This window comes from Haliotis rufescens, unplaced genomic scaffold (assembly GCF_023055435.1).
Source record: "Haliotis rufescens isolate VD_foot unplaced genomic scaffold, xgHalRufe1.0.p SCAF_39, whole genome shotgun sequence".
NCBI classification, from domain to species: domain Eukaryota; kingdom Metazoa; phylum Mollusca; class Gastropoda; order Lepetellida; family Haliotidae; genus Haliotis; species Haliotis rufescens.
In genome coordinates, this window is record NW_025964101.1 from 3,143,148 (window position 1) to 3,158,373 (window position 15,226).

General features: G+C 42.9%; 1 protein-coding gene across 1 annotated transcript in view; it reads left to right on the top strand.

The window, feature by feature from the left end:
* The window catches only part of LOC124149151 (BCL2/adenovirus E1B 19 kDa protein-interacting protein 3-like), a 49,425-nt gene that overhangs the window by 21,393 nt on the left and 12,806 nt on the right, over positions 1-15,226 (top strand). The window contains exons 2-3 of the mRNA XM_048381472.1: positions 320-473; positions 8,953-9,013. Coding sequence (XP_048237429.1) covers positions 320-473; positions 8,953-9,013 — 215 coding nt within the window. The remainder of the gene's footprint in view (positions 1-319; positions 474-8,952; positions 9,014-15,226) is intronic.

The window sequence follows — 15,226 nt, forward strand, 5'->3', positions numbered from 1 at the left end:
ATTGTGGTGCTGACAAACGTAAAAACAATCAGGATGAATCAATGATTGGCTATGCAACTATGAACATGAAGAACATAGTTTCCTGGCACACCTAAGGGAGACAATTCTGTATAGCAAATTGCGGCACCTTAGGCATCTGAGTAACCTATGCCTTCCATTGAGAAATAAGCTGTTACAATGAAGGTGAATGTTTCAAGCTTGGTTTTCCATGGAATCATGGAACCCCTTTAATGTAGGCAAGTTTCAAGGGTAAAGGGAAACTTGGGTAAGTTCTACATGAGCTGGAGATGTTTGAGTGACCTTGACCTTGCTATTTCAGACTCGTGGGTGGAGCTGCAGAACCAGGCTATGGCTGCTGGTGAGCCCGTGCCCTCAGTGTATAATGGCAACCTGGAGAAGCTCCTGATTGAAGCCCAGAGAGAATCTCGCACACCCTCACGCCCAAACAGCAAGGAGTCCTCGGCCAGGGGCAGGTAGGTACACAGGAAGTTGTTGCAAAACCATAGGGACCAGTTCAAAATTGTTGATAAATTCAAAAGTTTTGACACGTCAACCTCCCCCTCCCAAAAGAAACCCAAACCCAATGAGCTGAATTCTGGAAATGTTGATTCCTGAGTTTAGTGGCCTCTTTTGTCTATATTCTTGTGTTTTACTCTGCTTTTTTGGACGTTTATCGATTGAAGTTTATTTGCTAGGTGTTGAAAATCATTTGAAAGGTTTTTATATCTGCCCTTCTAACTGATGCACTGCTTCAGAAGAACTTACCACAGCAACAATAAAACCCTAGCTCGGGGAAAGTCTGGATGTATTTAAGTTCAGTTACAATATGAAACATGGAGAAATTAGGTAAGTTGATTTGCTGAATGGGCCTTTCACCTTCACACACACCTGCAACCCCACGCCCACCACACACGCCCATCACGAATGCACACACACACTATTCTACCAAGCATGGATATTTTTAACTGGTCCCTTAGTCAAGCCTCTTTACCTCTTTATGACCGTGATGAATTTAAAAAGAATATCAAGTATTCATAAAATGTCAAGTTGCAATGACAAAGTGATGAAACTTGTGCTATATGCATGTTATGTATTTAAAATCAGTACCACCTTTCAGAAATAACCAGAAATGTTATGATATGTTATTGGCAGCTGCTACAATCAGGAAGTGTTGTTAGCTCACCTGAACTGAAGGCCCAACATTGATGTCTCTAAAATATTTCCAGTTGGGTTATAAACATGACACCATTTCGGAATTTCATTCTACTTCATCTTCACATTGTCAATGTAAGCCTATCATGCTGAAGTGAAGAATCGACCCGTGAAGATCTGGGGTAGAATAGGTCCTCAGCAACCCATGCTTGCCGTAAAAGGCGACAATGCATGTCGTAAAAGGTGACTAATGTGATCGGGTGGTCAGGCTCGCTGACTCTGTTGGTACATGTCATCACACCCCAATTGCCTGTATCGATGCTCATGATGTCAATCACTGGAATGTCTGGTCCAGACTCGATTGTCAAAAGTGACTTACTGGATACGTCTAGGAATCGGTTGATAGCATTTCAGCGTATCCCAACTGTGTGGGCGGTCACTGGATCAGATGGTCAGACTAGGAAACGGTTGATAGCGTGTCAGCGTATCCTGAGTGTGTGGAACGTCACTGGATCAGTTGGTCAGACTAGGAAACGGTTGATAGCGTGTCAGCGTAGCCTGAGTGTGTGGATCGTTACTGGATCAGATGGTCAGAGTAGGAAACGGTTGATAGCGTGTCAGCATATCCTGAGTGTGTGGATTGTCACTGGATCAGATGGTCAGACTAGGAAACGGTTGATAGCGTGTCAGCATATCCTGAATGTGTGGATCGTCACTGGATCAGATGGTCAGACTAGGAAACGGTTGATAGCGTGTCAGCATATCCTGAATGTGTGGATCGTCACTGGATCAGATGGTCAGACTAGGAAACGGTTGATAGCGTGTCAGCGTAGCCTGAATGTGTGGATTGTTGCTCCTAATATCAATCACTGGATTGTCTGATTTTGATTTCATTATTTACAGGCTGCCGTCATATTGCTAGGAATACTGCTGCGTGCAGTAATAAACAACAGATAAACACGATGATAAGCTTGCTTGGCCATGCTGGCCTTGTGATTTACGAAGCTGTTTTTGCAAATTGGGTTTGGTTTGAAACTGCGAGAATAACTGCTTTCCTCAATTAACAAGATAGGAAGTGGGCCTGTGCACAAAGATGGGCCTGTATGATACCCAAAATCATGCAGTGTAGATTAATTAGAGTTATATAGCAATGTTATTGCCTGATATTGAATTGTATATTCTCTTGGCGTTGCTGTGTATAGCATTTCCAGCCTGTTGCCAGAGTGCCAGCTTGGCCTAAGATTTAAGATGGCAGCCATGTTGAAAATGTCAATCGTGCCCATAACTCTTAAAACGTTTCTGCATGTTACTCTTGCTATCAATATCAAACCAGGGGTTCGGAAAATTTAAAATCCAAATCGGACATTTGCATTTAGGCCACGCCCCCTTCATATAGCGTATTTTCATACGACTTTTCACACACATTACAAGTTGATAGTCAAATGTAATGAAGATGCTATGAGGATGTCAATCGTTTGTCGATTTATTCTTTTTGCCCTTGTATGACCTCTCTGATCCAAAATTCTGATTACTCCAGCTAGAAAGCCTTGCAGCTAAATTGGTATGTCTGTGGCATGCCTTAAATGGGATTCAATTGCTCTGAATATTTTGAAAATAGATAGATTAAATTGAAGATAGCAGTAGCTTCTTCATGTTCTTATTTCGTCATTGTCTTCATACTTGGATGGGTCCAATGTGTAGAGCCCATTTCTGGTATCTCCTGCCGTGATGCTGCTGGAATATTGCTAAAAGCGGCGCGAAACCAAACTCACTCACTCACACTTAGAAAAACCTACCAAGGCCCTCCGAACAGTATTACGACCCAGCAACACCCCACCCTCCCTTGTGGACAGGCGCAACTATGTGAACCCTGTAAAGTATAAGAGAAGGGCTTTGCATGTCCTTTCAAGAGATCCAGCCATCAGCCCAACCAGCCACTGAGGCCCATTAGGCTATTCTAAGCAAGGACCCCTGACAATTCCCAGCCTGGTGGAGCTCAGTGGACAGAGGAATGAATGACAGCAAGCCCGACACATTCTTGACCACACCGAGCTGGGCAATTGATGAATCCCATGAATAAAGCATGAACCACAGAGTCGTTGTGTCATCCCGACTCAGACTTGACCTTGTTGACTTTGCACAGGTGTCCATCTTGGTTTTAATTAATATTGGGTCATTAAGCGGCAATTTATTACCTTTTTCACTGAGTGAAAAACACTTATTGTCTGCTGTTACCATGGTAGCTCATACACTACACTGATGTGCCGAGTTCAACATTTGTCATTTCAGTGTAGATGATGGTGTGCAAGATTCTTATGTTTGTTTTAGGTTTTTTAGCTTTTTTTTTAGTTTTTTGTAACGTTTAGCGTTTATCAGACATCATGTTTTTTTACTTCAAGAAATATAAATTTCTTAAAAAGTTACAGTACCTTAGCACATGTAGCATATTAATTCATTTTGTTTACAATACAATGCAGGGTTATAGTCTTCATCTGGACTGTCCGTCCGTTTGTATTTAGTTTCCAAAGCACAACTTGAAAACTGTGAAATATTTTTCATCCAAACTTGGTACATGTATTAACCAGGGGCTGAAGAGGTAACTTTTGCTATTGTGGTTGGAGGGGGTGGAGATTTGTCATCTGATGACTCTTTTTTTACTAGCTTTGACATGTTTAATGTCATCCTATTAAAATGGTTTAACAGATGATGATTTCTGTGAAAAGGGATCAATCACAATGGTCTCCAAATGAGCCTATGTTTATACCCCTCTTAAACATGTCAAACAAGATAAGTCCAGCCTTCATAGAGGTGTATTCAGGCCTGCTGGCTGCTGGTCAAATTAGGTCCATTGTCAAATATTGACATATTGTTTTCTGCTTGATTGACCAGTTGATGCAGTTGGACGGAACTATTTAGAAAGCTGGTTCAAAGCAGTTAAGCTAGCCAGCACCACAAATTTGTTGTGTCCCTTGATGTGGATCTGCTCTTGACCTTTGTAAAGGTCGCGTCATGCTTGGGAAAGGAAAGGACATTAGGACTACAAACTGCGGAAATGCCAAGTGTTTAGACATCACACTTGTGTAGGGCAGGGATCATTTTGGAGCGCGATTTCGATTTAGAAACTTTAAAGTGACCTTAACAGACAAGTTGGGATTTTTTTTTATTATTTTGCTGATTATTGGGTTGTTTTTCTTAAGTGCAAAGGTATTCCACAAATGTATTCTCAGCGTTGCGTCAATGCTATATTCTACAGCCAAGCGTTAAAGCCTCTTTATGATGTTTATTGGCCACGTTTTCCTGGTCAAGTACAAGTGTCTTCAAGGCCAAGTCGTCAGTGATAACTAGGCTAACATGAATTGGGAAAGATTTTTACTCACAATCTAGGAATTTTACTGACATTTGCTCCAATGGGGATACATCTCAGCATCTGGTCAGCCCTAGATAAGGCCTTCGGCAACCCATGCTTGCCGAAAAAGACGACTAAGCTTGTCGTAAGAGGCCACAAACATGATCAGGTGGTCAGGCCCGCTGACTTGGTTGATGCATGTCAGCGATCCCAATTACATAGATCGATGCTCATGTTGTCAATCACTGGATTGTCTGGTCCAGACTCAATTATTTACAGACTGCCGTCATATAGCTAGAATATTGTTGAGTGCGGCGTTAAACAACAAACAAACAAAACACGTGTTTTTTTGCATCCTGCGTTACATAACTCATAAAACCTAATGAGGGATGCATAAAACCACATGTACCCCTAGTGATACTGCTGCAACAAATTTATCTAACTGACTTGTTTTAACCTGCCAAGAATTCAAACAAATTCAAAATTGATAGATAACAGGTTAAGATGTGCCATGTCACGTGCAGCTCATTTGCCTCGCAGCGGGGAATAAAGGATTTATTCTCCTTCTCAGAAATCAATGTGCAGCCTGTCTTGTTCATGGTGGGGTATATTCTCCCGCTCAGTAAAGCATGTGCAGCCTGTGTTCTTCATGGCGGGGTATAAGGGATTTACTCTCCTCCTCAGAAATTTATGACCCTCCCAGGGAGGATACATTATATTTTATCAAGATCACGTGAAGAAATGAGATGTCATCATGGGGGTATGATAATCACCCCTTTTCCTTTTACTCCCCTTCTCATCCCTAGCAGCCCATACTCATCCCCTTTTCAGTTCACTGAAATTTAAGAGAATTGAAGGTTCCTTAACACTCAAGATTCCTTCATGGAAATATAATTGTTTGAGGCTAATATGCAACTCTATATGTGGGACTATGATCATGTTGGACTACCATAAGTACTCTCTATATGAAATAACTGTATGTGTATGTGTTGGTGTCCACTGTCACATTGTGTGATGGACGTGATGTATGTATTCCCGGAGGCAGGAGAGGGTATATACATCAGGTCATTGACAGGTCAGCTGGCCACAGGTCACCACCAGGCTCCATATTGATCTGATGAGGTCACTCCCAAACTGCTCTTTGTCCCAACTCCTACATCTATATATACATACTAACATTGTAGGTGAATCCTGTATCTTGGAATGTTTCTGTCATCAAGGACTAGCTACTGAACTGAGTACTTTGTATTTTTGACTCACCTATGAACAAGGGAGGTGGTTGGGTAGCCTAGTGGTTAAAGCGTTCGCTTGTCACGCCGAAGACCCTGGTTCGATTCCCGACATGGGTACAATGTGTGAAGCCCATTTCTGGTGTCCCCCGCCGTGATATTGCTGGAATATTGCTAAAAGTGGCGTAAAACCATACTCACTCCCTCACTTAAACCCCAAGAGGATTTAGGTTAGAATTCGTCCCCAACAACATATACTGGTCATAAGAGGCCATAACAAGTGATTCTACCTCAATGGTGAAGATGTTGCTCATAACATCAATCACTGGATTGTGTGGACCCAACTCATGGCTGAAATGTTGATTAGTGTGATGGTAAACAACAATGAAATGTCTGTATTGTGGCCTGTTTTACAATGTTGCAAAAGTTGTGCATTCACCCAGGAGGCAGTAGAAGGAGCCAAACTGTGAGTCGTAGACTGTGAGTCCTCGGGCAGGAATTGTAGTTATGTACTTGTCTGGGTTTGTAGTCCTGCACCATGACTGTGGACTTTTTATTCATTTGTTTATTTTTCCCAAAAGCCTAGGCTAGTCTAAATCAAAATAAACCAGTTCTAGTTTCCTTGATTCCACACAAAAACAGCAAAGGAGGAAAGGTTCTATTGACAATTTCTTTTAATTATTTTAAGGAAATGTTTCATAGACCCTTGTAGACTTGGTGTTAGTCTCTGGGTCCGCTCTGGCAGGAACTGCAGTGCTGTACTTGAGTGGGTCTGCTGGGCTCATTACGGGAGGCGTGCCACTTGTAGCTGTGATGGGACAGATAGGACAGGTCATTAACATGGTGTAGTATCTCTACAAGGGGGCTTACTGCATGAATGACCAGTCTGACAGCTTCCAGATAGCCTCAGTCAGAGGTCCGGGAATTAATGCTGACCTCAGCCAGATTCAACATGTGGGTGTCAGTATGCCAGACAGTGTTGGGCGTTGCAGTAGTGCCTTGTGTTATGACACTGAGGCGTGGCTTGTCAATTATAGACTGTCCATGAGTACTGAAGTGACCATTTGGCATTATTCACTACACCATTTCGTTTTATCAACGCATCACCTTCATCATGTTCATCAAGAGAAAGTTTTGGGGGATTTGAATATTGGTGAAAATGAAAATAATTGAAGTTTTGGTGTTCTTAGTATGATCATGAAAGAAAGTTTGTCGTGCGCAATCTTAGTAAATCGGTAATGTCACATACACATCTTCGACTGACATGTAGAATCTTAACTAAGGTAGCACAAATCCAATGTGTACGTGTTGTTTGTGTCCATTGTGACATTGTGTGCCAGCTTGATGGACGTGATGTATGTATTCCCGGGGGGGGGGGGGGGCAGGAGAGGATATATACATCAGGTCATTGACAGGTCAGCTGGCCACAGGTCATCACATGGCTCCATATCGATCTGATGAGGTCACACATACCCCAACTTGCTCTTTGTCCTCATTCTGGGTTAGATTTCAGTCCCCAGCAACCTATGCTGGTCAAAAGAAGCCATTAAATGGTTCAGTTCATCTTCCCGAGGCAAGTGAGTTAACTGATTGTAAAAGTCCAGTTTCCACCCTTTCCGAGCTAGACTGGAATTATGGAGTTATATTTTGCCTGGATTTATGAGTCTATGTATAGTCCAATCAAAATCGCATAACAGTTCATCAACTGCTGTGCAGATCGGTTGATTGCCATTTTTTTAAGCATGTGTATCGCCAACTGGGCGTCAACATATATTTTCCAATCCTTTCATGTTTCTAACCATAGTGCTCGCATGATTTGATGCACTTTGCAATAAGACCCATTTTATTTCAAGATAGATCTTGATTTTCGATCTGATCATCTTGACTGGGTGCCGCCAATTTGTTTGAAACAAATGCAGGTGATATGAGAGGTGGAATCTGATTGGTCAATAGAAGGAACATAGAAGGCACATTACTCGTAATAGCCACTGGTGGCGCTACGAGCCCAGAAATTCAAACCTAGTTCGGCAAGGGTGGAAACTGGTCTTTTATAGTCAGTAAATGCCCTTGCCTCGGGAAGATGGGATCAGTTGGTCAGACATGGTGACTTGGTTGATCCTGATGATGTTGATCGTTGCTCCTGTGAATCACTGGATTGGATTATTCACATGCCACTATGATATAGTTGGAATAGTGCTGAGTGCTGTGATAACAACAAGCAAACAGAAATAAATACAAGGACATTCAACATGTTAAAAAATAAACGGACCATTGTTGGCTGTCCTGTAGAGTTCCTGTGGGGTACCTCCCAAAGTACAATAAGTAGTGTAGCACCTACATACACTTGTCTGCCCCACTCAGCTATGCCAGCAATGTATGGCCAGGATGGCGACAGATTTGTGCTGACTCAGCTTTACAGCCTTTTTTGACATTTATATCTATAATTGGAAAGTAATTGTAAATGTTTATGAAAGATTTTCTTGTCATTTTCATCATTTTCCAAACAATTCAAACCAATTCTTCTCCATAACATTACTTTGCTGTTACCAGCAGTTTATTCTGATATACTCCTCCGACATAGTGTTTCCCATACACCAGGTATGGACAGGTTGAGTTTATTTGCCTACATCTGGTGCAGGTAACCATGGTAACCAGGGAAATGGGAACATGCTTTCTTTTCCTGGGTATGTCTCAGGATCGCACTGAAAGTCACACCATATGTATGACCGGCTGGTGGGACATGCTGCAAGTGTAACCGTGTATATGTGCCCTGTCGACTAAGCACAATGATGAAGGCAGCAGTTCATTTCGGAAACATGTTGCCGTGTAACAAAATATTTTTGATTCATTCTGAAACATGTACATGTATCGGCAAAGTATGGTTGGAATAACTGCATCCGTCATCCTTATTTGCTGTCACTATGTAACATTCATCTTATGTATTTGTGTTATTCAACAGTTTTTGCTTTTTTTCTTCTTTTTGTCCCATGCACTATCGTTAGAAATAAACTTACATTAATGTAAACCGCCACATGCCGGCAGAGATTCGCTCATGTCATGAAGTTTATTCAGCAATAGAAACTAATATTTTTTTTAAACCACTAGTCCTTATAATGATAACATAGCAAAACCCTTGAGAATGGCAAATTTCTTCTCCTCCTCGAGATATCTTAACTGTTGGGATTTGTGCCAATTTCTAACGCTGGTTATTTTTCTACTTTTCAGCCCTAAAAGTCCTCATAGTCCCAATTCCGAGTGGGCAGCGTCAGACTGGAGATCCAGGACTGTAAGTATCTGTCTGCATTCCACATTCTCCACACGCACACGCACACGCACACACCTGTAAGTATCTGTCTGCATTACACACACACACACACACACACACACACACACACACACACACACACACACACACACACACACACACACAGACTCAGACATACACATTGCGCCCTGAAGCTTATTATAGCAAAGGGGGCAGTCGGGTAGCCTTGTGGTTAAAGCATTCGCTCGTCACGCCCAAGACCCGGGTTAGATTCCCGACATGAGTACACTGAGTGAAGCCAATTTCTGATATTGCTGGAATATTGCTAAAAGCTGCTTAAAACCATACTTACTCACCCTAAAACATTCTTACTCACTATTATGGTAAAGACAGTATTATAAACACTGGATAACCGAGGATGGACAGTTAGGTCCCGGGTATTTATCATAATGGTATGGACATATATTACCCTTGATAAGCAAGGATGTAAATTCATGACACACATGGCACTCAGATATATTCTATTATCCTAAGACCATTATGACGTCATGCTGTTTTTGTTGCAGTTAATTCTTTGCCAGGAATTCTATGGCCATTCTGAACATATATTTTTAGCAAAACTGATGCAACTATAGGTCATTATGCAAAATTATACAGAGATCATATCTCAACCATAATATGGTGTAAATCAGTGAAGTCACTCCAAAAGTAGGATCAATCAAATCTGGTGATTTTTCCATTACTTATCATACAAGGAAAGGAAATATATAGTCTTTCACCTAGATACAATAGATGTAGGATTTGTCTCGATGTTGACATATCACTCTTGGATATAGAGGATATTTCGTGTGTGTGGGGGGTTGGGTTTGGGGGAGAGTAGCCACGGATGAAAATATTTAGGGTCACAAAAATTCTGCATCATAATTATAAATATGATTATATACAAAAGCAACTTTAACAAAAAATATTCTACAAGACTGCTGTTGGAAGTGAAAGAATACACCCTGGTGGTCAAGTAACAAAAATGGCACTTTGCGAAACGATTGAAGAGTTATTTGAAAAATTTCCAGTTTATTACAAAACGTTTTCAAGAGAAAAACATGGTATGAAGCAATATTAACTCCATAAATGACCATCTATCATTATTTTGCCTAGTCAATGTGGAACTAACCTTAAAAGGAAGTCAAAGGTTTGGGCCAGACACTTACGATAAAGGGAGACAATTTGAGGGGAGGTAACTCTTGTATGACAATAGTTCTGGCAAATTGTTATGTTCACAGCAGTGAAATATCAATTAAGTATTAAGTTCACTGCAATGAAAATATCACTTTTCTCAACTTCAGACTTTCACACTGAAGCACATAATAGATAATAATTATCATACCTCCATGTCTGAATGATGAGATTGGCCCACGTGATCTTGATTAAATACTGTGTAACCCTTGGAGAGTAATGAATTTCTCAGCAGGGGAATAAATCTCTTATACCCCGCCACGAGCAGTACAGACTGCAGGTGAATTTCTGAGAGACAGAATAAATTCCTTATACCCAAATATGAGAGCCAAAAGCAGCAAGCTGTTTCCGAGTCAATGGAAGTCACGTGACATATCACAAGTTAACATTATCTTAATCGAACAGCTGTTTTCTATCAATTTTGAATTTGTGTAAATTGCTTTACATTGTCACATTAAATCATGTCGGTAAGATAAATTTGTTGTAGCAGGATCACCATCACAAAGGGTACATAACACGGGACGCATGAAACCCCATGTACCACTCCTGATCCTGCACCAACATATATTGTAACTCTCAGATATCTAAAAGTTGTCGTTACTGAGTGTCACTGTTAGCGACTCTCCCTTTCTACATGCCTTGTCTACAACGTATATTGTAACTCTCAGATATCTGAAAGTTGTCGTAACTGAGTGTCACTGTTAGCGACTCTCCCTTTCTACATGCCTTGTCTACAACGTATATTGTAACTCTCAGATATCTGAAAGTTGTCGTTACTGAGTGTCACTGTTAGCGACTCTCCCTTTCTACATGCCTTGTCTACAACGTATATTGTAACTCTCAGATATCTGAAAGTTGTCGTTACTGAGTGTCACTGTTAGCGACTCTCCCTTTCTACATGCCTTGTCTACAACGTATATTGTAACTCTCTGATATCTGAAAGTTGTCGTTGCCAAGTGTCACTGTTAGCGACTCTCCCTTTCTACATGCCATGTCTACAACGTATATTGTAACTCTCTGATATCTGAAAGTTGTCGTTACTGAGTGTCACTGTTAGCGACTCTCCCTTTCTACATGCCTTGTCTACAACGTATATTGTAACTCTCAGATATCTGAAAGTTGTCGTTACTGAGTGTCACTGTTAGCGACTCTCCCTTTCTACATGCCATGTCTACAACGTATATTGTAACTCTCTGATATCTGAAAGTTGTCGTTACCGAGTGTCACTGTTAGCGACTCTCCCTTTCTACATGCCTTGTCTACACATTCAACCAGCATGTTCCTCATTTCCGCATTTGCAAAAGCATTTTTAAAGGCCATCAACAAGGAAAGCTGGAAACTAGAATGTGTAAGCTCGATAAATAGGAACTGTTTGTTCAAATGACATGTCAAGTCTTTCTTATGATGTTGAACGTTTACACTAGCTCAGAATAATCTTTGTCAAATGTTTTGCGTCGATGGCTCCAAATGTTGTTGTGAACATGGTGCAGGGTTTGTTTGTTCCTGGGCAACCTGGTGTCACGAAGACAGCCTGCATGTCATGCTGCAACATTACAGCTTAGTTCGCACTGTCATGTGTTGGTCAGAGTGTCAGACAATGGCTCCGTCATATTGCCAGATTGTGAACAGGGTGACCACTCTGTATTGACTTCAGTGTTATGATTGAGTATGGTGTGTTATGATTGAGTATGGTGTGTTATGATTGAGTATGATGTGTTATGATTGAGTATGATGTGCTATGATTGAGTATGGTATGTTATGATTTAATCCCATTATCCCTGATAGTTTAGAAGAGGGTGAGTATAGGCTGCTGGAGCTGAGAAGGGGATGAGTATAGGCTGCTAGAGCTGAGAAGGGGATGAGTATAGGCTGCTGGAGCTGAGAAGGGAGTGAGTATAGGCTGCTAGAGCTGAGAAGGGGATGAGTATAGGCTGCTAGAGCTGAGAAGGGGATGAGTATAGGCCGCTAGAGCTGAGAAGGGGATGAGTATAGGCTGCTAGAGCTGAGAAGGGATGAGTATAGGCTGCTAGAGCTGAGAAGGGGATGAGTATAGGCTGCTGGAGCTGAGAAGGGAGTGAGTATAGGCCGCTAGAGCTGAGAAGGGGATGAGTATAGGCTGCTAGAGCTGAGAAGGGAGTGAGTATAGGCTGCTAGAGCTGAGAAGGGGATGAGTATAGGCTGCTAGAGCTGAGAAGGGGATGAGTATAGGCCGCTAGAGCTGAGAAGGGAGTGAGTATAGGCTGCTAGAGCTGAGAAGGGGATGAGTGTAGGCCACTAGAGCTGAGAAGGGAGTGAGTATAGGCCGCTAGAGCTGAGAAGGGGATGAGTACAGGCTGCTAGAGCTGAGAAGGGAGTGAGTATAGGCCGCTAGAGCTGGGAAGGGGATGAGTATAGGCTGCTGGAGCTGGGAAGGGGATAAGTATAGGCTGCTGGAGCTGAGAAGGGGATGAGTATAGGCTGCTGGAGCTGAGAAGGGAGTGAGTATAGGCCGCTAGAGCTGAGAAGGGGATGAGTATAGGCTGCTAGAGCTGAGAAGGGAGTGAGTATAGGCTGCTAGAGCTGAGAAGGGGATGAGTATAGGCTGCTAGAGCTGAGAAGGGGATGAGTATAGGCCGCTAGAGCTGAGAAGGGAGTGAGTATAGGCTGCTAGAGCTGAGAAGGGGATGAGTGTAGGCCACTAGAGCTGAGAAGGGAGTGAGTATAGGCCGCTAGAGCTGAGAAGGGGATGAGTACAGGCTGCTAGAGCTGAGAAGGGAGTGAGTATAGGCCGCTAGAGCTGAGAAGGGGATGAGTATAGGCTGCTGGAGCTGGGAAGGGGATAAGTATAGGCTGCTGGAGCTGGGAAGGGGATGAGTATAGGCTGCTAGAGCTGAGAAGGGGATGAGTATAGGCCGCTAGAGCTGAGAAGGGGATGAGTATAGACTGCTAGAGCTGAGAAGGGGATGAGTATAGACTGCTAGAGCTGAGAAGGGAGTGAGTATAGGCTGCTAGAGCTGAGAAGGGAGTGAGTATAGGCTGCTAGAGCTGAGAAGGGAGTGAGTATAGGCTGCTAGAGCTGAGAAGGGAGTGAGTATAGGCTGCTAGAGCTGAGAAGGGGATGAGTATAGGCTGCTAGAGCTGAGAAGGGAGTGAGTATAGGCTGCTAGAGCTGAGAAGGGGATGAGTATAGGCTGCTGGAGCTGAGAAGGGAGTGAGTATAGACTGCTAGAGCTGAGAAGGTGATGAGTGTAGGCCGCTAGAGCTGAGAAGGGGATGAGTATAGGCTGCTAGAGCTGAGAAGGGAGTGAGTATAGGCTGCTAGAGCTGAGAAGGGAGTGAGTATTGGCTGCTAGAGCTGAGAAGGGAGTGAGTATAGGCTGCTAGAGCTGAGAAGGGAGTGAGTATAGGCTGCTAGAGCTGAGAAGGGAGTGAGTATAGGCTGCTAGAGCTGAGAAGGGGATGAGTATAGGCTGCTAGAGCTGAGAAGGGAGTGAGTATAGGCTGCTAGAGCTGAGAAGGGGATGAGTATAGGCTGCTAGAGCTGAGAAGGGAGTGAGTATAGGCTGCTAGAGCTGAGAAGGGATGAGTATAGGCTGCTAGAGCTGAGAAGGGAGTGAGTATAGGCTGCTAGAGCTGAGAAGGGAGTGAGTATAGGCTGCTAGAGCTGAGAAGGGATGAGTATAGGCTGCTAGAGCTGAGAAGGGATGAGTACAGGCTGCTAGAGCTGAGAAGGGATGAGTATAGGCTGCTAGAGCTGAGAAGGGAATGGGTATAGGCTGCTAGAGCTGAGAAGGGGATGAGTATAGGCTGCTAGAGCTGAGAAGGGGATGAGTATAGGCTGCTAGAGCTGAGAAGGGGATGAGTATAGGCTGCTAGAGCTGAGAAGGGGATGAGTATAGGCTGCTGGGAATGGGACGAGAATGGAATGGGTCTTGTTGTTTCATAAAATCTGTGCCCTGCGCGTTGTGGGGTCTTTAAGTGAGATCCCCAGGATACACTTCCTGGTCAGCCCCATCAGTAGAAACAGAGAAACACATACAGGATGTGCACGCTGCAATAGACTGGCTTCCTGGTGTTGCAGCTGACAGTGAGGTCCATTACCAACACTGCACCCAGGTAATAGCTGAGCCATTTTAGCAGTCTGGACGCACACATTGGATTGTTTGTTGTTTAACGCCGCACTCAGCAATATTCCAGGTATATGACGGTGGTCTGTAAATAATTGGGTCTGGACCAGACATTCCAGTGATTGATATCATGAGCCTTGATCCACGCAATTGGGATCGATGACACGCATCAACCAAGTCAATGAGCCTGACCACCCGATCCCCTTAGTCGCCTCTTTCGACAAGCATAATCGCCTTTTACAGCAAGCATGGGTTGCTGAAGACCTATTCTACCCCGGATCTTCACGGGTCCGTAATGCTGAGCATAGCACTTCAGACATTTTGAGTAAGAAGCAATTTAGAAAAGCAGCAGTAGCCCTTTTTTTTCCCTCACGTTCCCTTTTTGGCTTTAGTATAGTTTCATCTTTAATACTTGTACAAGTTGCCATTGTCACAATCAGTAGTATTAACATGGCTCATGAGGTCCTTCACATAATAACCATCACACACACACACACACACACACACACACACACACACACACACACACACACACACACACACACATACACACACAGAGGTAGGCCTATGCTCATCCTCTTCTAAACTATCTCTTGGATAATGGAATTAAAGATTCTATTATTCTCAAGGGTTTCTCTTTAGAAATATATTGAATATAACACTTACTACATGTTACATGTAAGATCGGCGGATGACTCTACAGAATTCAACCCAAGATCCTCCAAAAGCCATACTCATACTCAAATGAAAGGAAAATTGAAATAGCCATCAGACTCGGTCACAAAAAGCACTATGACAAGGTATGTCTGTCTTGCAATCAACCTGAATCCATTGCTCACTTGTCAAGACCACGCCCCAGCCCAGGCTAGGTTAAAACAAGAATTACAGTTAGATC